Source organism: Micrasema longulum, unplaced genomic scaffold (assembly GCF_059751315.1).
Source record: "Micrasema longulum isolate JH-2025_06_02 unplaced genomic scaffold, ASM5975131v1 h1tg000607l, whole genome shotgun sequence".
In the NCBI taxonomy this organism is placed as follows: Eukaryota; Metazoa; Arthropoda; class Insecta; order Trichoptera; family Brachycentridae; genus Micrasema; species Micrasema longulum.
In genome coordinates this window covers 240326-267951 of record NW_028277803.1, presented here as the reverse complement: position 1 = coordinate 267951, position 27626 = coordinate 240326, and the positions used below count along the sequence as shown (strand labels likewise).

General features: G+C 35.1%; 1 protein-coding gene and 1 long non-coding RNA gene across 3 annotated transcripts; one reads left to right on the top strand and one right to left on the bottom strand.

The window, feature by feature from the left end:
• The first annotated feature begins 926 nt into the window (after positions 1–926).
• LOC148280202 (uncharacterized) lies at positions 927–17938 on the top strand. Of its 2 annotated transcripts, XR_015822666.1 has the most exons (4): positions 927–2323; positions 2524–2558; positions 7595–7694; positions 17806–17938. It is a non-coding gene; the product is annotated as an uncharacterized LOC148280202 (long non-coding RNA). The 2 variants fall into 2 exon arrangements; XR_015822667.1 differs by lacking the exons at positions 7595–7694; positions 17806–17938 and adding an exon at positions 3059–5175 and having other exon boundaries at positions 2524–2796.
• Arp5 (Actin-related protein 5) lies at positions 10184–27626 on the bottom strand. The gene is made up of 12 exons (XM_088228776.1): positions 27367–27626; positions 26798–26963; positions 24967–25133; positions 22843–23034; positions 20740–20970; positions 19354–19475; positions 19116–19196; positions 17785–17976; positions 16560–16746; positions 14683–14842; positions 11800–11954; positions 10184–10563 (listed from the first exon to the last, which is right to left on the bottom strand). The coding sequence occupies exons 1-12, from the start codon at positions 27470–27472 to the stop codon at positions 10262–10264; spliced, it is 2061 nt and encodes a 686-aa protein (XP_088084902.1). The 5' UTR covers positions 27473–27626; the 3' UTR covers positions 10184–10261.

Sequence of the window (27626 nt, the reverse complement as noted above, 5' to 3'; positions counted from 1 at the left end):
TGTGGGTGTTATATTGGAAAGAGGGTTTCAGGTATCGAAAATATAAATATATATAAAATATTAAGAAATAGAGATAAAATTTAATAAAATAAAATAAAACTTTATTATTGAAACTAAGTATAAGACAAAAAATAATGTTTTAAGACGCGCATTTTAAATATTATTTTTTTACAATCAAATGGATCAATAAGGGGAAAGTTCAAATTATATTCACTAGCAAAACGTATAAGTGGAGAGTTCTGGGCATAGTTCGTACGAACTGCTGGCACATGAAATAGAGAGCTCGACGTGTGACGGGTGCGGTAGCCGGGGACATTTAATGATAACTCTGACAAAAGAGCCGGACTATCAAGGCGTCCACTGAGTATGTCATGAAGCACCCCCATGTCCAACAGTAGACGGCGATCTTCTAAAGTAAGCAAGTGGTGTTTTTTTTCAAATGTAAAAAAAAAGTGGTGGGGACTTTCAAAATTACAAAACTTTTGAAAAATCATAGCGCTGATAATACGTTCCATAAATACATCTTATTTATTTTTAATTTTGGCTTAGTTTTATACTCTATTAACAAATAAAAAAAATCACCGAACTTCCTCATTCAAAGAACACTCAATCATTCATACAAAGTGGATGAAAGGTTGGATATCTCTGAGGAATTTAGACAGTAATTAAAAAAATAAGCTGTTTTTTTTAAATATTTTATTCAGAAAACATAGTCATACAAAATAAGTATTAAAAACAAAGATTTTCTAACATAAAAATACCAATAAAGTATTAATAAATGAAGATATGAAAAGAAGATGTTGGAAATTATATTGCTAAATTTTTACACGTTTTGTGTCTTCTGTATTGGGAACTTGTAGGCTATATGACGGTTTATGCAGAAAAAAAATAACCATTGGAAAATTTTATGTAAGATCTGTCAAAATTGGGTTTATCTATTTTTCACTCCTTTTCGCACTAATAATGGATACGCCATCGCGTTGGTAGGTAGGTACTAGATACCCTAATGAGGAAGTTCAGTGTCTTTTTTTTTATTTGTTGATAGACTTATAAAACCAAGCCAAAAAAAACATTTTTTTTTAAATATTTTTTATCAGCGATATGATTCTTTTATGTTTTGTATTGCTAAATAACTCCGCGTGTGACGTCAGAGGTTCTTCTCTGCCAGTTCTTCCGATTGGTTCGTTTGCGGTAAGCAAACCGGATATCCTTCACAGCTCTCATATCATTAGTCGGTTCAAATGAACCAGTGACGTCGTTCAAAGTAGTGCGTTTTTATTAAAATATTTTTTTTTCGTACATTTTCAAGAAACTTTGCGGTACAATTTAATGCTCTTATGTTTACCACGCGCAAAAAAACATTTGCTGTATCCAATTTTCCGTAGGGCTGAAGTTCCACATTGCAGGAACGGAAGTAGAGATGACTGAAAAATGATATATTATTTAATCCAATTTTTCTCTTTAGAGTAGGTATATTTAGATGATAATATTCTTCGTCCCTAGTCCATAATCAATGGCAGAGAATGTAGAGATAAGTCACAGGAAGTAAAATCATCACTATTAGTACTATCAACAACAGTTTCCGTCAGAGGATATAATTCACAATCGCTTAAAGCTATGTTTTCTGTATTTTAAATAATGTATATATATTATTAGCTCTTTCGCAACCAGAAAAGAGAATTAAACTCATTTTTCTTGAAATATTTGTAAAAAATGGCAAATATGTTAAAACGCCACACCAACCTGTCTTTAATTTTTGTTTTTCATGTACCGATCTCGCTTCCTCTAAAATAATATTCTCATGTACGCAGTACGCACGCCGATTATTTCAACTTTTAATATGTGCAACTTCGAGTGTTTCTTGGATTTGGTCTTTGGCTATTTCTTTCTCGGTCTTTTTCGTTTTCTGCAAACGTAAACATACGCATAGTAAATCTTGTGTACTGTTCTTTTGCTGTACTGGTGCCAAAATCCAGGAAGAAAATACGGTAACACGTTTGTATGAAGAAAAGTAAACCGCATTTCTTTTTAATACACGTAAGTAGAATTAATATCAAAAGAATAACTTTAAAACATCGAGAGCCGTTTACGGTTTATAAATATATTAATAATTTATACATGTTTATTTTCGTGATAATGGTCTCGCCTTTTAAAATGTGAAATTTAATAAACATTAAAAACATATGACTCTTCTTTCGACTTACAAAAAACATCATCTTTAAACTTGTTCCCCGCGTGAGTCATTTCATGATTCAACATTAAACACTGGATCAGTCGATCAGTGGTCAAGCAGACATGTTTACTACCTTATAACGGAGGATAGGTAAATCACAATGAAGTATTTATAAATGGCTACCTACTACTTTGTTATATAAAACAAACCGAAAAATATCTCTGATATGTGCGTTTTTCTTGAAGTTGAGTTATATTTATTCATTTTTTATGCATTGCTGGGCTTATTGCCAAATGGCAATTCTTCCAACCGATTAAATAAAAGGTTTCATTTAAATAATTTTGTTCCAGGCGCGCTGGGAGCGATGGAAGCCACGGAATACTATGTAATTGTTTGTTATAAATAATGTTTGATAGTAGAGGAAGGGTAGCATATTTGGAATACTGAAGGTAATTTGGAATAGACAGGTTTTGGACATTACTAATAGCGCCATCTCTGTTTTTTTTTTACAAAACGGATGTCACATGGCTATCAATGCAACGGTAAAAAAAGTGGGCCGCCATTTTGACATTTCTGTTGACAGTGCCAATAAGTACGAAACGTCTTTTTCGAAAAAAAAATTGGTAAGTCTTTTATCTATCTTCATCATGTAATATGCTAAGCAAAATCTAACAATTTATTGTTTATAATAATCAATGATTATGTTTGTTTGTGGTTTAGGGTCGATTTTTGCATTATTAAAAAAAATAAATATTTAAGCTAATTTTTAGGTTAGGTTACGTTGTTGCTAATTTGGAATACCCAGTGTGAATATAATTTGGAATATTCCAAATTATATTCACTATATTTTGACACCTACTAATCTATTATTATTTTTTATTTTAGAAATGTCTGCTGTTAAATATAAGAAGAGAAAGGGATGGGAGAAGGATGAAATGATTGCCGCTATTTGTGCCGTTAAAGAAAAAAGAATGGGATACTTGAAGGCAGCTAAACACTTTAAAGTTCCTAGAACTACTTTATTTCGATTTGTGAACGAAAAAGACGCGCCAATTGCATCAGTGATTAATAAGACCATTGGTCGAAAGCCAGTATTGGGTCCAGTCCTTGAAAATATGTTGATCGATTACATATTGGCCATGGAAAATTAATTGTATGGGCTAAATAGAATGGATTTGCGTCGCTTAGCATATCAACAGGCCGTGAAAAATAATATCAAAAATCAATTCAAAGAAGGATTAGCGGGAAGATTTTGGTTGAAGGGATTTTTAAAACGTAATAAAGAAATTTTGTCTATAAGGCAGCCGAGTGGAACTTCTCAGGCAAGAGTGAATGGATTTACGAAAAAAAGAATAGACGAGTTTTACGACAATCTTGAACAAATACAGAATGAAAAGTCTTTCCCTGCTGCACGCATATACAATGTTGATGAGACTGGTCTTTCAATAGTCCAAAGCAAGATACCAAAAATCATTGCTCGAAAAGGAAAAAAAACAAATAGGCGCCATAACTTCTGCCGAAAGAGGATCATTAATTACCGTTGTAGCTTGCATGGGAGCTGCAGGGATTTTTGTTCCACCGATGATAATCTTCCCCCGGAAGAATATGAGCGATGCTTTGATGAGAGGTGCTCCAGCTGGTTCCATAAGGAAAGCTCATCCATCAGGATGGATACAGACGAATTTATTTACTCAATGGTTTCAACAATTCATTGATTATGTTAAACCAACTGAGGAATCCCCTGTGCTCTTGATTCTTGACGGACATTACAGCCACACGAAAAACATTGAGCTAATAGATCTCTCCAAACAACATCATGTGACGATCCTTTCACTACCACCCCATTGCACTCATAAAATCCAGCCACTGGACCGGACCTTCATGGGTCCTTTAAAGGCTTATTACAGCGAAGAAATTCGAGTTTTCCTCAGAGAAAAAATTAGACCCGTTACACCTTATGATGTAGTTGAGCTGTTTGGAAAAGCTTATATCAAGTGTCAAACTGGAGAAATTGCTTTAAATGGATTTAAAGTTGGTGGCATATATCCCTTTAATCGCAATATTTTCAGTGACGCCGATTATATAGCTGCTGCTTCAGAATTTCTCGAACAGAGTGATAATCCCCAAAACACCCTGACTCAGACGACACCCTCGTCATCCTTGGATGCACCATTGCAGCTGGCGAATATTGATGAAGCTGAGCCGAGGCCTTCTACCTCTCAAACAGAAAGTGACTCTGTTGTTAGCCCATTTCATATTTCTCCAGTACCCATAGCAAAACAGAAAACGAGCAATAGAGGACGAAAACCAGCCAGATCCGCGATAATTTCAAGTTCCCCTTACAAAAATAATCTTCAAGAGGCACAGGATAAAAATTGAAGAAGGAAATCAAATCCAAAGAAAAAAGCATCATGGTACACACAAAAAAGAAGACAACATAAAAAAAAAAACAGAGGAAACCTGTGATAGAGAGTGAATCAGATTCAGATGCTGGTGGCAATGCGGGAGACGACACAGATACGTCAGAGGATACACCGTCGAGAAACGAGAGCAGAGTTCCTGATAATGAAGATTCTGTGTGTCTTTTCTGCGATGGAAAATATAGTGAAGATAAAGGAGGAGAAGAATGGGTGCAGTGCCTGATGTGTGAAATGTGGGTTCACTGTGCTTGTAGTGGATACGAAGCTAGTGTGTACATTTGTGATTTTTGCACAGAACGATAACCTTTATAAAAAAAAACATTTACTAAAAACGTATTCACGAAGATACCATTAGAAAACAATATGGGTACCTATATCTACTACTATAGAATAATGATAAACTTAATTACGCAGTACAATAAAAAGGTGAATATAATTTGGAATACTGTATTCCAAATTACCTGCACCTCAAGTCAATTTACACTTTTGGACCTTTTTTGATTTATTTTAATTTTATGATGGAAATAATTTTTTGTTCGTTTTGATTGTTTTCTTGAATAAAGATACATAACTTTCTACCAATTCAAGAGTTTTTCTGTGGCCAAAAATGGCTTATTTTTTTTAATAAAAAAATCAAACAAACTGGTATTCCAAATATGCTACCCTTCCTCTATAGGTCCTCGGTATATATGAAAGCCAAGTGCTAAATCCATAATAAAGGCGATTTGATCCTCTTTCGGGTTCGGCCTTGGCTATACCGAGGACAATGTAGAATACGATTTTATTTGGATAATTTTATGTTGATTTTGTATATGTTTATTTGTAAGTATTCATTGTTGTATGTTGTGCGCCGCGCGGCATACTGTCGACTAAACCCGCGCGCGGGCGGACGACGCTATTTACGTGGCCGGCCGTTGGGGAGAGTAAGGTGGGGGAGGCTGGGCGAGTGGTCGCCTGTACCCCCACTCCCCGGCGGTGGCTCACGTACAAGGCGGCGGCCGCGCGCTCGGGCGTCGGGCAGTGCGCTGCGGGCGCTTTATAATGTGTAGACTGCAGTTCGCTCAAGACACTACTACTGCGTTTTACTCTCCGCTCCTGCCCTCCGCTCCCCGCTAGACTTCGTGCTTCGCTGCTGCCTTCCGCCGTGACTGCCCTGACTGCGCTCGCCTCTTTGAACCAACAGGACGCGTTGGAAAGCCCTTTTCAGGGCTACTGAGGTTGACTTAGCGGTCAGTGCTTTCTCGGTGCGCCGGGCTCAGGCCCCCCATTTACGCCGGGTGCGCCGATTGAACGGGGCCAGGGAGTGGAGCCGCCACCCCCCCTGTAACGGGTCGGTTACAAATTTTAAATGAGTATTTTCACAAGTCGGGAATAACGACAAAAAGTTCATGTATATTTAGAGCGGATTTTTACGATTCTAATGATTTAACATATAAATGACGAAAAACGTAACGGCCTTTTTAAAAAGAAGCGTTAATTGACCGTACGCGTTCAAGCAGTTGTTGAGCCGTTTGTCCAAGAAATACGAGATCTAGGTGTAGTTCTGGACTCAAAAATGACATTTCAATCACATATTGTTAAATTATTGAAAAAGCATATAAAATGTTAGGTTTTAAGAGACAAAAGAAGAAATTCGTTCAATCAGTTGGTTATTGGCAGTAGGTGAGAGTGCACGCTTGTTATATGACTAGCGTATTTATGATTTTTAATTATTTGATTTTAAATAAATTATGGAAAATTAATTATTTAACAGTACGTATCACTGTTATTTTTCTCAAGTGTTTGAACTTCAGAATATTCTGTGTTTTTCTTGAGGTAACGCGATGTTACATCACCGCATGTAAACTTTTCTTTTAGCGCAGCCTTTAAGTGTTAATAATATCAACACGGATAATATCCATATAAGAATATAATTTCAAAATAAAATACCTAAATTTGAGAACTTTAAAATATTTTATTCTTAAAAGGCCGTTTAAACGTGGAAAATACAATATTGTTATGTCCCAGGACTCGGCCATTGTCCACGTGTAAACGGCAATTTGTAGGACAGGATATTTTTCCGAGACATTGTCACTGAGATAGACGGACAGGCTATCTCCGCGGAACAATGATTACCCCCACCACCGCGCGTGGCCGCATTGTCCTCGTGTGACCGCGCACGGACAGAACCTTATGATGATAACGTTTTGCTCGACGCGTGCGCATCGCTCCTGCCAGAAATGGAGGCAGAAAAAAACCTTATTTAGTTCGTTCTTAACAATTCCAATACAACTTGGTACAACATAAATAGTATTTTTCGTGAACTCGCTCGTAATAAAAGCCGTCGTGTGTTCATTTTCGCAGCGCTCACGTGTGAACTGCGGCCGAATTTTCGTATTGTCCTAACGTTCTGTCTTGCGCGGTCGAGGCTGTTCACGAAGCTGTGACAAGACGATATTGTCATATCTATTGTATCTAATTTTAAAATAACGGTAAAAGGGTTCTTTCAAATTATGCGTGATGTAATAATTTAAAATCAAACACTGTTTTTTGAAAATATTTTAAAAGACAAATAAAATTCGTTTAAAAATGCTCTAACAAGGCGAAACAATTATCCGATTTTTTTCATTTTGTTTAAAAAAATAAAATAAACGAAATTAGCACTCAAATCAGTGTTTGTTTTTTATATTCAAATTATATGGAGCTCAGCAAAATGAACTCAATAAATAAATTAATATATTAATTATGTCATTGAGAAAAATACGAAAAAAACTGCGGGAGAACATGTTTGTATTTTTGCTTTTGTAATTTATAAGGGTTCTTTTCCAAAATATGGAAAATCGAGTTTTATATAATTTAATAGTAAAATCTCGTTTTTACGTTCCTCAATTTGACTTTTTCCCGCTTTTTACCCCGAAATGTTTAGGACCCATTTTTCTTCATACATTATCATACAAATATTTCCCCCAATCAACGTTTTTACATTTTTCATCACTCCGGTTTTACGTTTTAAAATTTTCAGAATTCATTTGATGTGTCAAAAAAGCCTAAATTATGTCGTAATAATGATGCCACGCCCCGCGCGCCACCGCGTGTGCCACGCGAATGAAGAATAAAAACAGGTAAACAACTAATAAATGATAAATTATTGTCTTAACCTAAATTCAAAGCAGGTGCAGTGTAATATACCTTTTTGTTTAAGTGTCTTCCTTTAGGGTTAGTCTTAGTTTTCATTTGAACAAAAACGTCATATTGACTTGTACAAATCATGATACGCAGTTGACAAACATTTAGAAACAATAAAGTTTTAATATCACTAAACTGCTAAAGTTATAAAAAAGATGGTTTAAAAAGTTGTCATAAAAGTGGAAACAATTTTTATGCGATCTATATGACAGTTGTTTTTAGTGATGCCATAGAAAAAAATGTGATACCATATAAATAAAATTACCCAACATTTGGGAAAATTATTGCATGTTATTTTATGCAAATTCAAAATTATATTTTTGTTTTTTTTATTTACACAAAATAATTTTAACATGTTTTTAAATCAAATAAAAAAACAGATTACATATTATTGTTTGAAAAAATATAAAAATACTTTTAGTGAAATCATTGAAAATAGGTAAAAAAAAAAACATCGACAATTTCCACTTATATTTCAAAAAATTTCTGGAAGTACATTGACACTATAGCAAATTAATTTTATTTTTATGTAATTCCTATTTTTTCCATACATTTTTCATTTCCTCACTTAAGCGTTTTCCTCAGTTTTACACATTTTTTCTTGCTCCCTTGAAAAACGTAAAAAGGGGGTTTTACTGTAGTTTGGGGGCGAAAAACATGCGGATATATTTAATTTTCGACAGAATACACAAACTTTTAGTGTATTTGTAGTTTGAAAATCAGTAATTTTTCACAAAACTAACTATTTCCAAGGAAAATTCAAAACAAATAAAAATTTTTTTTTTCAAATACTTTTTGGTGTATTTGGTAGACCCGCAGAATTTTTTTTAGGAACTGAAAACATTCGTCATACCTTCTTAACTGTATCCACATCTTATCATTTGTTTTCTTCAATCAGTCGATAATAGAAAATATCGATTCCTGAAAAAATTCAAATTTGGAAATAGTCGGATCGGAAATTGGCAATATATACTAGGCGCAACTAAGTATCCGGGTTTTTTTATCAATAAAAAATTGAAAATTTTAAGAAAAATATAAAAATTTGTTTATTCAAAGTATCGCCCCTGAATAGCTATACATTAGTGCCACCTCTCTGGCAATACATGAATACCGTGACGATAAATTGATGCGTCTTTGGACCGAAACCATTCATCCAACCAATTTCGCACTTCTTTGAAATTGGCCAAGTGTAGCCCAGCTAAGCCATGGTCCGTCAACCGGAACAAGTGAAAATGAGAAGGGGCCAGATCTGGCAAATACGGCGAGTGTGGTAGCAGAACCCATTTCAGTGTTTGGATGGTGTCAATATCACTCGTTTGTGTCTCATGTCCCATTCTGGACGTTTTTTGAGCAATGCATGAATCAAATTGATTAGTTGTTGTCGGTAGTGATGCCAATTGACAGTGTCACACGTTTTCAGCAGCTCGTGGTACACGATTCCTTTCTGGTCCCACCAAACGCAGAGCATTGTCTTGTTTCTGAAGTGATTTGGATGTGCCGTCAATATTGATGGTTTGCCAGGAGAAAGCTACGATTTTTTGCACTTAGGATTCTCTAAATATATCAACTTTTCATAGCCAGTAATAATTCTATGCAGGAAACTCTTTCTTTCATATCGCAAAAGAAAAATTTAGAGGTGACTCTTTGATTTTCCATGTGTCTCTGTCAAGTCATACGGCACCCATTTTCCTTCCTTTTGAACTGTTCCCATGGAATGCAAACATTTGGCAATACCTTGCAGTCATGTTTAATTGTTTAATGCTTCTGCAAGTTGATCTTGTGTTTGTGTGTCATCTTTATTCAATAACGCTTGCAGATCAGCGTCCTCAATTGTTTTTAGTCTTCCGGAGCGCACCTTGTCCTCAGTATAGAATTAGCCACTTCCGAAGCGTTTAAACCAATCTTCACAGGTAGATTTTGATGGTGCATATTCGCCGTAGGTCTCCTCAAACAAACGAAGTGCTTCAGGTGCACTTTTTTTAAGTTAAAGCAGAAAAGCAAAGTTTCCCGCAAATTCTGTTTATTTGGCACCAAATTCGACATCTTCATTGTTAAAATAAATATTTTAAAGTTGCGATATGTTTTGGTATTACAACTGATTATTGTTGACAGCTATTTAATCTATAAATCAAACTCAACTTCTCACATGTATGTATGTTCACTACACGTGCTGCTCGTACCATCTATGTGTGAAACCCGGAAACTTAGTTGAAAATCTAGTATATATATTTCCACCCTTACGTTGCACAATGCAGTGGCCTAACCATCATAAACTCAATGTGAAATTGAAATGTGAAATCAGTGTGAAATTCAAGATCCTGCATATATTGCACAGAAGTTCAAACGGGTTATTCACTCCGCAAGATAGATAAACATTTGTAAATTAAAAAATACTCTTAATATAATAAAATGAAACTAAATAAAGTGAAAGTAAATTGATTATAAATTAATTTATTGACTTGTTTTCTTAGTACTTCACACTGAAAAATACTGAACTAATTGATTAAATGTCTATTATCTCTTCTTTGATAACATTTCCGTCTATGGCAGGTAAAAGTGAGGGGTCAATGCACGGGGCGGGACTCTTGAAGTAGCGATTGCTGGCATAGTGCTCTTTCAGGAACTCTCCTCCGTACTCCAGATACTCCTGACGGGAGACCAGGTACTCGTGTAGTTGGTCATGACAAGCAAAGTCCTTAGCTCCCTTCCAGGCGTCCAGCGATGGGTCGGATGCGAGGGTCACTCGGTGCGAGGTTTGGAATGGCCGTATTTCGAGCAGTTCGCGTGATAGGCGCTCGTCGAATCCTAAAGGAATTTTACTGCGTTATATTACAAAAAAACGCCAGTTATCTCAGTTTGTGGTGTGGTGTGTTGTGATGTAGATGAAGTAAGAAAACTCCCGGCTCAAAACGAATTTCTCTAGTTTCCCAGACACAAATTTTATTGTTTTGTTTCCTTGGTACAATATTTTTTGCTGTATTTGTGATAGAAATTAAAATACACACTAAAAGGATTTTTACAAAAAGCAGGCATTCTAGTTCATTTATAATTTTACGCAAGTTTAGGCTGGATAGCTTCCTTTTAATTGCTGGGTATTCTTATTTTACCATAGTTTTGTGTTTGTATTTATCTATACACATAATGGAATAATGTTTTTAATTAACAAGACTATATTTAAAAAATAGAAAAATAAATAGAAATTACAAGGCCAATCTAATAAAAACATATGTATTGAAATAGAATCCGCATTCTCTCATACATTGATTTAGTTTCAAGTTTGAAAAAATATTTTCATAGTCGAGATATTCAAATTAGATAAGTTTAAATATTGCAACATTAAAAAGTATTACAGACTCTTTACTAAATGTGGTTGCAATAATTTTTATGCCAGATAACAATGTTAACTTCTTCTGTCAAAATAATTGTAATAACAGTCCCAAAATAATTACCGATGCTAATTATGCCTTTAAAAAAATATTTTTCAAAATATGAAGTACATAAATAAGCATAAGCAGTGGCATATTTTGCGCCTGTTAAGTAATTTAAAATTACAATTGTTACTACTCCTACTACTACCATCACGCCATTTCTCCGTAGGGGTAGGCAGAGAGAATGGACCGCTACACACGTCTATCCTGGCATACAATCCTAGCCTCTTCCACATTCATACATCTTGTCATATATGCCCTTCGGTTCTGTCTGCTTTTGACATGACCAGACTTAAGATTTTGGTTTATCTAATCATGCCACGTCTTCCTTGGTCATCCTCGTCTCACGTTGCCGTTCATTTTCGCCATATATACTTGTTTTACCATTCTTTCGTCGTCTATTCGTTCTACGTGACCAAACCATCTCAGAGACCCTTTCTTAATCTTATCAATTATACTTGCCTCAGATTTACACTCTCGCCTGATTTCATCATTACTATTGTGAAAATAGATATTCTTCAAAAATAATTTTCTGTATTGATCAAGATGTACATATATTAAATATAAGATGGGCATATTAAATACTTCATCAGAAATATTTTTCTTTACATACCTGAAAACTGGGCACAACCACCTGTGACAAACACATTGTTGGCCATTGCAAGCTGGTCTTCATAACTGAATTGTTTCAGAACATATTCCAAAGTCTCAGCACATCCTGCTTCTATATTTCCCATCATGGACGGCTGAAACAACAATTCTGGAGCCCTGGTGACAATATATAAAGTTTGGTTAAAAAAATACACGGAATATTTGAATTTCAAATTTAAATACGTAATGTGCATTCCCCATGGATTTAAAAAAAATTATTAATTAAAAACATCACGAGACAATCATTATTATCACATATCAATCTGTCAATGCCTGGGATGCGGAAGGTAAAGGGAAGGGGTATAAATTTTACGCGAGCAAGGAAAGAAGTATAGACAGCAATATTATACTAGTATAATATTGTAGACGCTTTCTTTTATTTCTATCTATGGCATTACAAACATTGAAATAAGAAATAAGAGTGGAGGGAAGGATAAAAAAATAAAGAAGTCAACTCACAATCTGAGAATTTATTGCATGACCTGCCCTAAATACAATCTGCTGCAAGATAGTGACACGGTCCTTTGAGCCGGATGAGAACCAGTGACCTATAGGTACCACTAATATTAAAACTCTTATTATAAGTTACCTTGGGGATCGTAATATCACATTAAGTATATCTGATAGTGTATGCTCGAAAAAAAATAATATAGGTTGTGTTCAAGGCTCCGTTCTCGGACCACTGCTATGGAACGTCGTAGTTAATAAAGCCTTGACAGTGAATAGTGAAAATCCAGATGTTCACATACAGGCATATGCCGACGACCTTATTATTCTCATATCTGGCAATGACACTGACAAATTGGAATATGTGGGTAATAACACTCTTAATAAATTAGTAGAATGGGGACATCGAGCTCGACTAAACTTTGCACCGCAAAAAACAAATGATCTGTGCGAGACAACGTGGTATAACGCCTAAGTTTTACATGCAGGGACAAGCGTTACAAACTGTCTCAAACTTCAGATTCATGGGAGTCGAAATCGACAAAAAATTGTCATGGAATGAACATATTAAATACCTTATATGCAAATCTACAAATTTATTACAGCGGTTGACAAGAGCAACAAGATCTACTTGGGGTTTGAATCCTAATATTTTAAGATGTATATATAATATGATAATAGTTCCTATAATAACGTACGCAGCTGCCGTATGGGGTTCTGCGATAAAACGTAAAAAAAACATTTCAAAACTCAGATCCTTACAAAGACTATTTGCTATACAAATATGCAAGGGGTATAGAACGATTTCTTTTTATGCAGCTCTAATAATTGCAGATCTTGAGATCATAGATCTCAAAATTGCTGAAATCGTGTCTTTGGATGAATCGAAACGTAGTGGAGTAAGCGAAATACTTCCAAATGACCGTGTATGTCAGCGCCGAGTTGAATATCGCTCACTTCTACATCCCGCTAAGTGTGCTGATATACAAGTGAATCATCTAGAGGAAAATACAAATACGCTATCACTTACTCAAATTAGCCTTATTCACATCTACACTGATGGCAGCAAACTGAATGGACATGTTGGAGCGGCCTTCGTTGTATACAAGGAACACGAAGAGATAGACCAGCGAAAACTAAAACTTGGAAATGAGTGTTCAGTCTTCCAGGCAGAGCTGATTGGTATTGAAAGTGCAATATTATGGATACAAAAAAAAAAAACTAGTCCCGTAATTATCACAATTCACAGCGATTGCATGACTGGACTGCTCGCGCTCAAATCTGTTTACTCCACGAATGCCATTATAAGCAACATTCAAAAACTTCACTATGCTCTCAGCACACGAGGCATATATGTTTGATTCTGCTGGGTTAAAGCTCATGTTGGGGAAATCGGAAATGAGAGAGCAGATGAGCTAGCCAAGGCTGCTACGGTCAAAAAAGTGAGGCCAAACTTTGATGAAGTCCCAATAAGCCATGTAAGGTGGTCCCTCTCAAAAGATAAATCAAATGAGTGGAGGAAAATTTATGAAGAAAAAACTACCAATAAGTGGATCAAGCAACTTTTGAGAAGCACAGACGAGGCCAAAACATTTTGGAAGTATGAAACGCCTACTTATGAGTTAACTCAGGCTCTCTCGGGACATGAATGCATGAGGGAATATCTGCATCGCTTTGGACTGCGAGACGATAGTTGCTGTCCATGTGATGGCATCACTGAGCAGACTGTAGAACATATTCTTATATACTGTCCAATGTTTGACAGGCTGAGGTGGGAGCTTGAATGCAAAGTAAACACTCGGATTGCTGCGACTAATAACCTAGCTGAGCTCCTGAACTGTAATGATACGCGAAGAGAGACTGTTCGATTCATTACAGGGACGACCAAGCAGGCTAAGTTATTCAATTGTGGTATCTAGCTCCTTTTGTTTTTTTTGTGTCCAACTTTTACGATTTTTTATTATCTGTTAATGTTATATTTCTAGAGTTATTTTGTTTATTCTGATTCAGCTTTATTTTTATTATTGAGAAAAATGTTAAAGTCAACGGAATATAACCTAAATAGAAAATATATTTGATAAAACCTTGCACATAACAAAAACAAGGTACAAACAATTTGCAGCTACAAAAATAAATAAATTAAAACTCTATATTTTATTAAGTGGCTAGGGATTAGTTGGTAGGCATTTTTTTCCTACAGTAAATTCATGGACGTTAATTTCTAACATTTCTTAAAGGAATTAAATTTTAACATACAAATAAAAATGTAAATTTTAAGTTCTGAGTATGTTACCTGTATTGACTGCAAACTGAGGTAAATGACAAGTGTCAGACTGGTCGCTTACGATAAAATTTACAAAAACAAATTTTAATGTGTAAATACGTATTACATAAATACCTCAATCTCTCAATTCCAACATGAAGTTGATGAGCTTCAGATACTCCACCCACCACTCCATCCACCCCCCCTGCACCGCCAAACAGAGGATCATATTCTCTCAGGACATTGTCGATTTCCAACAACTTCTCATTTTCCGCATCAGAATCGGAATCATTTCCTAAAATAAAATACATTCTTAAAACTATTATTCCAAAAATATGCTACCCACAAATTGACAATTCAATTATGTAAAATCTATTTATGGCATGTAATGGCTGACTATGATTATGCCTACGAAATAAGGTGGGTAGAGGTAAGCAACTATTTATATATAATGTATGTCTCATTTTGCTCATACATTTTTTTTTTTTTGATGAGTGGAAATTCATTATGAACACTCAGATAGCCTGAGTAGTGCCGGACTCACACCGGCTAAAACCCCCCCTTTTCTTCTCTGCTGACCGGTTCCCGCCTCGCGGCCTTACCTCTGCCTGCAGTTTGTCTATACTTCCGCTTGTGACATCTCATCTTTTTCTTTTATCTCCATTATATTTTCCATAAAAAGTTTTATAAGAGCCCAATTTTGTGCCTTTTTAATCATTGTTTCTACAAGATTATCTAGAGTCAGTCTTTCGGGTATATCCAGGTCCGTTATAAGTTTTTCTATTTTTTTTTCCATTTTTTGCAATCAAACACCGTGTGTTCTGAATCGTCTTGTGGTTCATGCAGTACATGCATGCTTCTGATTCGGCCTTTTTGATTTTTTAAAAATATTTATAGAATACTCCATGACTTGTAAGGCACTGGGTCATTCGGAAAGATGTTTCACCGTGGGGTCTCTCTACCCATACTCTTATATCTTTTATAATACGGTGCGTCCATCTTCCTTTATTTGAGTTATCCCAATTTTCCTGCCATTTATACATGGTCATGGTTCTTTTTCGTTTTTTTATATCTTCTGTGATGACACCTTGGTTGTGCTTGTACAGGTTTTTTCTTTCTGCTGCCAGGAGATCGATAGGGACCAGTCCGGCTATCACTAAGGCAGCTTCTGTGGATATGGTTTTATGTGCACTGCATACTCTTATTGCCATCGGCCTTTGTGTTTTTAGGACGGCGTCTATATTTTCCCGTTTTCGCAGCGTTTGCCCATATTAGTGCCGCATACATAAGAATAGATTGTGTAGCCAGTGCTAACATTTTTCTTTTTGCCGGGCCAGCTCCTCTGGTATTTGGCAAGAGTATGCTGAGTGCTCTGGATGTTTTTTGTGCTTTTTCACATACTTTACCTATATAGCTTCCCAAGGTCAAACCGCTATCTAGCACAACTCCTAGGTATGTCACCTTTTTTGCGGGTTTTATCCTGACTCCTCCTAACTCCAACATTACTTTTCTTGCTCATACTGTGTGTTTTGATGCAGAGCTAGATCTACCAGAGGTTCAGTTGGCAAAAAGAGCAAGACACTCGCTTATAAGGGAGGAGAGATGCTCCCTTTCAGTAAGCACACGGGGCATTAGATCCCGTTAGATCTGATGCTCTTTCCAAGTGTCTAAAGATTTTATTGTTAACTATATAGCTGCTTTATTTAGTTGGGCTGTCGAAATTTCGATTTATGATTGACCATTTATTTTGGGGGGGTCAATCATCGGCCTCAAGTTCCCATATGATTTTCTGACTTTAACAATTTAAAAGTCATTTAAATATCATGTTTGTTGATATTTTGTTGGTAGCTAATTTAACCCAATTAATCAAAGCTCAATATGTAGTAACCGAGCGGAAAACACAAACCAAGGTTTTTTGTTGGAAAATTGCTTGGGATTAAAAGAGTTCTTACACATTGTTTGCTACTGTTTCGGATGCGTACTTCAAATTTCAAATATGAAAATCTGCTTACCTTCTCTGCTGATGGTCTTGTAGACGTCCCAGTCCTCATCCCTCATCCCAAAGTCATCGTTCTCCTTCTCCTTTTTGGCGAGATGGGAGATGAGGCGCATCCTTTCCTGGGCCGCCGCCGTACGGCGCCGTGCCATGTCCAACCTGCGCTGCTTGCGAGAGTACTTGGCTGACAGGATCTCGGAGCGCTAAACAATAAAACCGTCCAAATAATGTGTGATCCAACTTTAGCTTCGTACTTTAAGGAAAAAGTCACACCCGAATTTTTTCTACAATGACGAAGTTCATTGGTTTTTTATATTTTTAAAATTTGTTAATAGACTATTAAACTAAGCCAAAAATATATTTTTTTAATATATAAAGTATCGTATTATCAGTGATATGATTTTTTCAAAGTTTTGTATTTTTTAAATTACTTCGCATGTGACATCCCAAATTCTCTTCCCCTTCTTCTCGATGAATTCTGCTGATTCGTCAGTTGACTTGCCGTAAACTAGAAATATATCACAACTCTCTAATCATTGGTTGATTCAAAAGAACTAGTGACGTCATGCAAAGTAGTTCATATTTAATAAAATAATTTTTATAATTTTTTTCATAAATTTTCAAGAAACTTTGACATACAATTTAATGCTCTAATTTTTACCGCGCGTAAGAATACATTTTTTATTTCCAATTTACCTTAGGGCTGAAGTTCCTCATTCTTCGTACATAATAATTTTATTTATTACTGAAAATTGTATCAATTTAAATGGACATTTCTGGGCCTTCGGGTGTGGGTTAACACTTAGCAGATATTGGTGATGGCAAATATTCCATCTGTCTGGTATATTAATAAGATAAATTTCCTCATTTGAGGTAAGAAAAATCCTCTTTTAAGTCACTCACAAGACACAATTACACACCTAAAAGGTGTCTGTTTAGTGTATCGGAGAAAAACCAACATCTGCTAAAATGTCCAAAATTGATGAAAAAGACATTGTAAACTTGCTTGAAAGGATCAGCTGCTGCAGAAAGTTCAGAGCCGGCTATTTAATTGATATTACTTTTCATAATAAATGATACCTATACCTCAAATGTTTATTAAGCCCGTATTCAGAAACAAAACTCAAGGTGAGGAAAGTATATTCATAACATAGGTTGATAAACAAAGGAGTTTAATGAATAAAAAAATATTGACCGACGAGAAATGAATAACCACAAACATCTTTAAGATTATTTTCTACCTTTTTTCTGTATTCTTCCAGCCAGGTGGAGAATGCGGCGGGATCTGAAGGAGGTTGATATTTACTATTCCCGCTAACTGTACTGCTCTTTTCATCGATGATGAGTAATCCCGATTCGTTTTCATTAGTGGCAGCAGCAACTATCTTCTGACGGATCTTTTCAATTCTCGTATTTAACAGACTGATTTGGCGCTGGAAAAATAAAATGCATATTAAATACACACACGTCGATCGTTTAGTTTTATAAGCCTTCGATAAGTATTCAATTTAATAAAAATTGTCCTTTATCTGATTCACTGATCAGATAATTGCTTAATGCCAGCAAAAAACATAAACTTAGACTAAATTTTAGACTCCCTTAAATTAACTAAATTGCAAGAGCGAAGAACATCGACCGATCTTATGACTTTATATAAAATAATAAAACCAATGTTTGATACCCCTGATCTACTGAAATTGATTTCATTCTATGTACCACCTAGATTAAGCAGAACATCTACAATATTTTATTGTCAAAATTCTCGAACGGTAGCTCAATATAACTCACCTATTGTTAGATTACAGAATACCGGGAATGAATATGCATCACATTTTGATATATTTAGTTTATCTCTGCCTAACTTAAAAAATAAAGTGACCAACATATTTTTATCAAAAAGAGCAAATCATCTTCAGAAGATTGGGTTGGAATAGTTATAATTTGATTGATTAATGTATTTTGTTATTGTATAATTTCTTTAAAATATGTATTTCAAGTAATTAATAATGTGTACAGTACGAGTATATTAATATTTCATACTCGATTTTTTTTATTTTTAATATTTTTATTTCTAAGCACTCTTTATACCACATATATGTAAATGGCAGAAATGCCGTATATAAATAAATAAATAAATAAACTAAAAACTTCAACAGAATTAAATAATGGTGATATTTCTCAGGTCATTTGAAAAACAATCCAAATGTCCTACTAATAAAGCATACAAAAATATGAGATTTTAGGTGACCATTACGAAATATTTATTTTCTCATAATCTCTAAACAGATAACAGACTAATTAACTGGACGACATTCAAGGAATACATTATACTATTAAAACTCATCTAAGAATATTGTATTGTTATAGGTATATTAATTTAGAATAAAAAAGTGACAGCACAGCTAGATAAAATAAAAAATATGTAACATATAAGTTGTCTATTTTTATGTCTAGTGAAAACATTTTATGACGTGGTTCTATGGTGGTATCGCGGACTCACGGAGGTCCGAGTCCGCATTACCACCATAGAACCACAGCCCCTCTCAAATATTCAATACTAAAATAAAATTACCTGAAGTTCTTCATAATTTTTAATGTCGAAAGACTGAATAGCGCGATCAAATTCTTCTTCTTCTCCCTCTTCCAATAAATCCTGAAATTCAAAATAAAAATGAATAAACTTGTTATTTTTTATATTTAACACAGTAAGTTGAACACTATTAAGAGTCAGAAATCGGCATAACATTGGAAATCAATGAATGAATTCATCAAAAAGTCGGGTGTTGAGATGCAGATACCACAGTACATACCTGTAATGCCAAAAGTTGATTAAGTTGTTCCTCATCTTCAGCTAATTTTTCTTCGCGTTTCCTAGCATTGATGTCCATGAGTCGTTTTGCCATTTCTTTTTTTCTTTCTTTCTGTACCTCAACTGAAAAAAAAATATGCATAAATTTAGATTTTCCTAATTTTTTAAGATCGAAAATATTTTTAATAATGTACATATGTAATTGAAAAATATCTTAATATATATTTTCATTAATATTGGCTGCTTAGAGCGCGCTCCCACTGCGATGTCCAATACAAATACTTTATTAGCTTCTTATATTTGATTACACAAGCAAAATTTGTAATTGCTAGTTTTCTTACTTTTTATTATACAGGGTGTTCTTTAAACCCCTTTCACAACTGAAATCAGTATGAGCAAGAAGACATATTGGCACATTAAAATAAATTTTTAGAATGACTAAAATCTTAAAAAATAAAATAAAAAAAAAAAACAAATGGTTGCTTACTTCTGCAGGGGGGAAACGAGGAAGGGGGAGGGGGGTGTCGGATACACCGTCAACCGCACGGCCGCGCTCCTCTCGCTTCTCCCCTGCAGAAGTAAGCAACCATTTGTTTTTTATAAATATATATTTTTTTAAATTTTCTTTGTTCTAAATATTTTTTTGAATATGCTAATATGTCTTCTTGCCCATACTGATCATCGTGATTTCGGATGTGACAGGGTTTAAAGAACACCTGTATATATTTTTTTACTTCTTTATACACGCATGCAAGCCATAGTTTGTGCTGTGCTGATCAAGGAACGGTACATTATTATTTCGTAACCAGCGGATTGGAACATTCTCTCTTCCTTTTTTTTCCCACCCCATTTCCTCTTACTTCTGGTGAACTGTAAGTTGTGATTTATACTATTGTTCTTATGTGAAATGCATAACTGGTATAGTTATTCAACAATGTTTTGAGTGCGTCCAAATGTTTGCAGACAGGCTGGATTTCCTCCCTAGGAAGTTATTCCGATCTAAATTAAAATTATGAATAATCAATAAAAAAAAAACAAAAAAATAAAAATTATTATATTATGCTGTTTTTTTTATGCAATGCCTCAAAGTCGATATAAAATTAATAATGGAGAATAGGATTAGGAATATTTATATATTGATCCGTTCCCCGTGTTTAAAATTGACTATAAACACTTATTTTATTTATTAGTTCAAACACGTATTTTGTTAGTGACCATGAATTCATTACCTCTATACTTGATGAATACTTAAGCTACGGACCTTTTTGATAGTAAATTACTCACATAAGCTGTGAGCACCGCGTAGTAGTGCTGTCATAGGCGCTTGCAGACGTTTGCGAGCACTGTGGTGAATTAGTTAAAGGGGACATTTTCTGTGACTTCTTACCTGATAAGCTGGGGTTAGCTATAGGCAGCGCATACGGCAGTTGGATCTTCCTTACATTAGCATCATAATGCTCAGGATCTGTCCATCTCTTCATCTCCTCCTGATAATGCAGAGCAATGTGGCCATGTTCCAACAGGAGGTCCTCGGCGCGAGATGGGGTGATTGCGTTCAAGTGTACTGGATACTTAAGCTGCAGGAGCTTGTGAAGGTAAGTAACTATTTGAGATCCACCTAGTGGCATAATAAAAGAATTATCTTAATTAGAAATTTGAGCTTAGACGCAATTTAAATAAATGATTGCCTGTTTCGAGGATTGTAACAACATCTGTAATCTACATAAAAATTAAGAGACTTTAGGGTTTTAAGGATATATAATAAAATTAAGCATATAAAATAGATATTTTTTAACAATACATATGAAGATATCGTCGCAATGGGTTCCAGGTACTCTATGGCAACAGATATATAAAAAAAGATTAATTTGAAGAGGACATTCATTAAAATTAAACACTACAGCCATCCCCAAAAATAACTTCCTGACATACCAAGTTGTGAAGCAATCAAATAGCCTTCCCGGAAAAGTTATTGGTGCACGTTTGGTTAATGCATTAAAAAACCAACTGGATAAACACGTAAATTAGTCATGTTTTCTATTGTATTATATTATGTGTGTCGTTTCTATGTATAGACAGTGCTTCAGATGTACATAATAATAATAAAAGGATAAAAAAATATCATTTAAAAAAGTCATTAGTTTTTATGGTAATATTTATCAACTGATAAAATGCTTTTTAAAATCCTCTCTCCCTGGGGATTGAACCTTGACGGTTTAACTCTGGTTAATGCTTGCCTAAGACGCATTCTCCATTCTTTTGGACACGTTGCGCGCAGCAATGAGGGTAGCCTGGAGCGATTGGTTGTGGTCGGTGGCGAGGAGAGAAAAAGAGGAAGAGGTAGATCCCTACACAATGGACCGATCAGGTCAGGACAGCGGCGGTGCAGTCGAGGGAGAGTTGGAGAAGAATTGTCGGGGCGGCCACAAGAGGTCATGATCCTCTGTCATGAGGACAGCGACTACGAAGAAACTTGTTATACAATAAATTCAGGAAAATTACAATAACATCACAAGACATTAATTTATCAACAAATTACAACAGGGATGGAGAACCTTTTAGAGAAGGGAACATGGAAGTCTAAGCATTTACTGGGCTTATGACATTTATTAAATTATTACAAAGTTGGAAAATATTAAAATAATACACAATATTGTCATTTTACTATCCTAAATATGTTCATTAAATCAGTAAAATAAAATATTACCATTTATTATAGTTGACTTGACAAAAATGATAAACTCAAGACTTTTCCAGGAAAATATGGTTCCTATTGCCCACATTTTTTAAAACCCCCCTTTTAACCCTTCCTTCCCGATGATGTGTAGCTAGTACACATTGCATCTAATAACTTGAATATCTCTATAAATACAATAAACGCTGGGTTTAATTTTTTGCTATTCCTCCGTTATACATTTACATATCGGTTAAAATAATGTACTATTAAATAATAAATACTTATTTGGCACAGAAGAAACATTTGATATCAGAAATCAGAGACAAATAACAAATACAACCAATGTGTCGCAAGTTGCGGTGTATGAAGTAAAAAGAGTATCAAATATAAGTTGGTCTCACACTTTTTACGGCTCACTCTTGATGCTACAGATATACACACGAGAGAGAGACAATTTTACACATCACGCAGGGCAATAACCAAGAGCCAGTACACTACAGTGCCAGACGCCAGTAGCTCTACGAGCTTCATTAAGGGTACTCTTCTCACTCGAGCCTCTCACTTGAACTGCGAGCGTTAGCTAATGGTTTTTTTATGTTTTTATCAATTAGATTAAAAATATTATCACTTTGACTTCACATATAAATAATTGAAGCAATTGCTTATGATTATTCCATTTTTCCTATTTAAAATCTCTCAATTTTGCATTTCTAATGACTACATAAAACAGCAAACGCGAGGATGTTTTTGGCACAATAAAGGAAGGGTTAAAGTTTAATGATTGTGACTGTCTTGTTATAAAGTAAATCTTACCTATATTAATCCTCCGCGCATGTCTTACAATGACTTCTCCATCTATAATGGGGATGATGTGTGTAGTGTGGTATCCACAGTTGATAACGAGCCCAGTGTTTCCAACATTGTTATGGTAGAATGAAAACAATGCATCCACACCGTATGTTAGAGAAGGTACTCCGTAACACTCAAACAACAGCTCTGACATCACTGTAAGATATATTAATATACATGAGGTATGTCCAGAAAGAAAGATCCAAAAGAAGTTTCTGAGATATCTCTACATGAGAGAGTGCGGGTATTATCCTTGGCTTTACCCGACCGAGTTTCTCCAGGGTATGCTTGGCTACAACAGTTTAGAGACTAGAAGAAATGTGTATTTGACTACACATTTTTATCGATTGTTGCGCGGTATGATCGATAATTCTGAAATTATGATGAGCATTAGTTTGTATGTTTTTTTTTTATTATTTTTATTTTTTTATTTTGTACCACAACAGGCCAGGAGCCCAATTACAGTGGTGAATCACATCACAGAACACCCAGGCTTGAGGAAAATCACAATTTAATTTTTGTGTTCTAACCGGGAATCGAACCCGGAACCTTCCGTGCGTGAGTCAAGCGTCTTGACCACTACACCACGGAGGCCGCCAATGTTCCTGATAATTACCTAAGACAGCGTCAGCATAGATTGTTTCATATTCCGATATTCAGGACCAACCTGCCTATGGTTATGCCTGTTGGAAGGGCTACTGCAATGCTGAACAACATCGCTCTGGATATTGATCTGTTCCATGTATCCGAAGGGGTTTTCCGGAGCAGGATTCTTCTACTACTTTGACATGAGTCTCTTTTGTGTATTTTTTTCTTTTTTATAATATACACGTATTGAATATATTTTTGTAATGTATTTGTTATATTTAAAATAAATTAATTGAATTGAATTTAATTGAACAATGTTTTATTATGTCCAAATACTTGCAGACTGGCTGGATTTCCTCCCTAGGGAGTTGTTCATATTTAACTTTATTTCAACAGACAGGGAAAACATTTTTAAGAAGGGAATATGGAAGTCTAGGCATTTACAAGGCTTATGACCTGTCATTGGCTGGTTTAAGTGGCCACTTTACACACTGTGTAACATTCACCATTCTGCCCATGTTTGAACATCCACATTTCCTCAACTCTTCCATCTGTTGACTTTTGTGAAGTTAAAGAGCTGAAACCTTTATCATGTGGGTGAGATTCATCCGGCTGAACCAAATCACCTACTAGGCAACGCCTGAAAACAATTTTCCAATTTTTATACTTCTTTTACCAGGTAGTAATTCAACAATGTTTGATTATGTCCAAATGTTTGCAGACTGGCTGGATTTCCTCCCTAGGGAGTTGTTTAAATTTATTTCAACAGAGAGGGAAAACATTTTTGAGAAGGAAATATGGAAGTCTAGGCATTTACAGGTTCAGCCGGATGAATCTCACCCACATGATAAAGGTTTCAGGTCTTTTACTTCACAAAAGTCAACAGATGGAAGAGTTGAGGAAATGTGGATGTTCAAACAGGGGCAGAATGGTGAATGTTACACAGTGTGTAAAGTGGCCACTTAAACCAGCCAATGACATGTCATAAGCCCTGTAAATGCCTAGACTTCCATATTTCCTTCTCAAAAATGTTTTCCCTCTCTGTTGAAATAAATTTAAATATGAATTTAATTGAATTGACAGGTTAAAGAAAACAAATACATTTATCAGAAATATAAACGAAAGTTTCTGGACAATCTTCGTAGACATATTTTTCAAATTGAAATAAATATTTGTGTTTTTATAATTAACTCCAATATTTCAATTTTAATCAAGTTGCAGTAGAGTGAGATTTAAACCTCAGAACTCAAATCTGGGAGTCCGCGACACTAGCCAATATTAAATTCACTACAAGCGATCGGACTGCAGAAGAGAAGGGACGATAACGGTCTGCGTCGTGTCTGATGTGTTGACAGTTACCAAAAAATGTTCTATGTTGCAATCAATATTGCCGAAATCCCACACTTTTCAGTAATCTTTCGGACACCCCTTCAGTCCCATGCCTGTTGGATTATCGAGTCTACTTTAGTATAATAAAAAATGTGCATAAAGTGGACTTACACTGCCTGCAGTAGTTGGGGTTGACAAATGCTTCTGTGATAACCACCGGGTGATTGACACTTCCATCTGTATTAATCCCCAGGCGGCTGAATGTGTAGTCAAACACTTGTTCCTGAGCCTCAAAATGTGTCACCACATTACGGTCAAACTGGGTTTTCAGCTGGAAACTAAAATATAAACAACAAAAAAATGTTGTTGTTACACCACCTATGTTGACAGCAGTAGCGTGCCTAGGGTTTACGAGTAAGGCAAGCCCATATATATACCCTGACGGCCTCATAGTATAGTGGTCAGCGCATTTGCCTACCATGCAAAAGGTCTCGGGTTCGATTCCCGACATGGTTGATTTGAAATATTTATTTAAAAAGGTGTTTTTACACTAGAATGTGTCATAGTCCCTGGACTGGTACTTGAAGCGTAAGACTGATCATCTTACCTTCATGTAGCAAAAAAGATTAAGATATACTGCGATTGCAGTGCTCTATGCACCATTAGGTGCGGAAAAGGAATGATGATGAATTCACTTTTGTGAAAACATGATGTATGCTTTCTTCACTACAGTTGTACAGTCTACAAAGCATCCAAAAGGTATATTATGACGAATAACAATATTTTATGAAAATATGCATAGGATAATCTTTCCGAGTTCGTTTAAATAAACGAAATAAAGAAAACACAATATTATTTTATATAAAGAAATTCCTCAGATATCAACCATTACCAATAAGTAACATTAATAAAATATAGCATGCGTAGAGTTGAATAATAGTCATCGGAACCCATAGATACATAAATATAATAAAGATAAATTATAATTGATATAGAATATTGGAAAAAGAAAAGGATAGTAGATAGGCAAATAAAAAAGAAACGTCGGCCATCTCCGAATTCTTTTTATATATGACGTTTGCACAAAATGAAGTAAATTATCATAAATCTTAACCAGTGCGGGTCTTTAATCAATGAAGATAAAAATAGCCGTTTAAAATTATCAAATTCCGCAAAAAAGAGCATAATAAACAATCGTTAAGTTTGTTCGATACGAAATACAAGATACGCTGTCTGCCAACTTTACCTTAAAGAAGCTGGCTTCAGATTCCCATATAAAACTCAACATATACAGACAAACATTTTATGAGTTTACTGTTTGTTTACATGCGAATTGCACCGTGAAATAAGCCCCATAAGAACCCCACGTGCGAGAGCGAGATAAGAAGACATAGTGTCGCGCACACGGATTTCATACGGTTCGGATCTCGGGATGCGTACAGTACCAACGTCGAACAGATCTCTAATTCTCATTTGGCGCGAAATTTAAACAACGAAATGAATTATTTTTAAGCGTTTGGTCTAGATTTGGTAATTTTTAAATAAAATTAATAGGCAAGCCAATCAAGGCAATTATGGGCTTCTATGGAAATACCGCCACTGGTTGACAGCATCATAAAAAAGGCTGAGTAGCTCTACGTTATTCACTATAGCCAAGACACTTCGTAAGTAATATTCCTTACTATTACTTTACTTAAATTTGATCAATATATAAAAATATGTTTAAAAAAAACAATCATTTCTTCAAAAATGATGCAAAATAGCTGATATAATTTATTTATTGAAAATCGCCTCTGGTTCTCTTGGGGGATCCGGATTAGCGAGGCCCTAATGTATATTGAAAAAGATTGTTACAAAATTTGAAGTATAATGAAAAAGCGCTGGAAATTGAAATATCATAAGTGTGTATATTAAACAATAAAATAAAAAAATGGATCATGTGATGATATAATATATCTATGTAAAAGCACTGTAGGTGTTTGTAAATAAATAAATCTCTCACCGAACCGCCTCAATGTTGACTATATCGTTTCCAATTTGTATCGGTGGCGTAGCGGGTGGCTCGCTATCCTTCTTTCCCCGCTCCTTGCGAGGCTTAGCAATTAAGTTCTTAAATATCAATAGAGGATCTGAAAACGTAGCCCACCCAGCACGGCATTGATACGATCCTAAGAAAAACGAAAAACATGGCAGATAAAGGTACAATCTTAAAAAATTGAGAAGCTGGTGATAAAAACAGCTGTAGTGTCTGCTATATGTGATACGCTATTGTTTTACAAGACCAAATAAGTGATATCATATTAGATTTCTCTAATAATCTTTTTCATTTTACAACTATGTATTTCGTATTTTTCGCTACCGAAATTTATGGTATTGCAAAAGATGAAATTTGATTCATGTTTTAAATACTTGTGTCAATGCTTATCTTTGCAATTTGATCAGCCAACCTTTTAAAAATACTTAGAATTTATCAGTCTGCTAGTTTTGTCGTTATATCGTGATATAAAATGATTAAATTTATAGGTAAAACTTTCTTTAATTTAGTACCAATATAAACAAAAGTATTCTCACCATTATCGATAATCAGAGGGACATTTCCCTCCCGTAATGTCGAAGAATATTCGTGTACAATATCTGGTACAGTTTTGGAGTCCTTTAGTTCCATAATATTACTCATTGTTTTTAAATATGGCGAATATCGTCAAAAATTACACAAAAATGTAAGAAATAAAATCTAATTCGCCGACGAGCAAGGTTAAAATTAAAATTGTTTACAAATATTTGACATAAGACCACAGACAAAATCACAGATAACCGACAAAACCGAAACT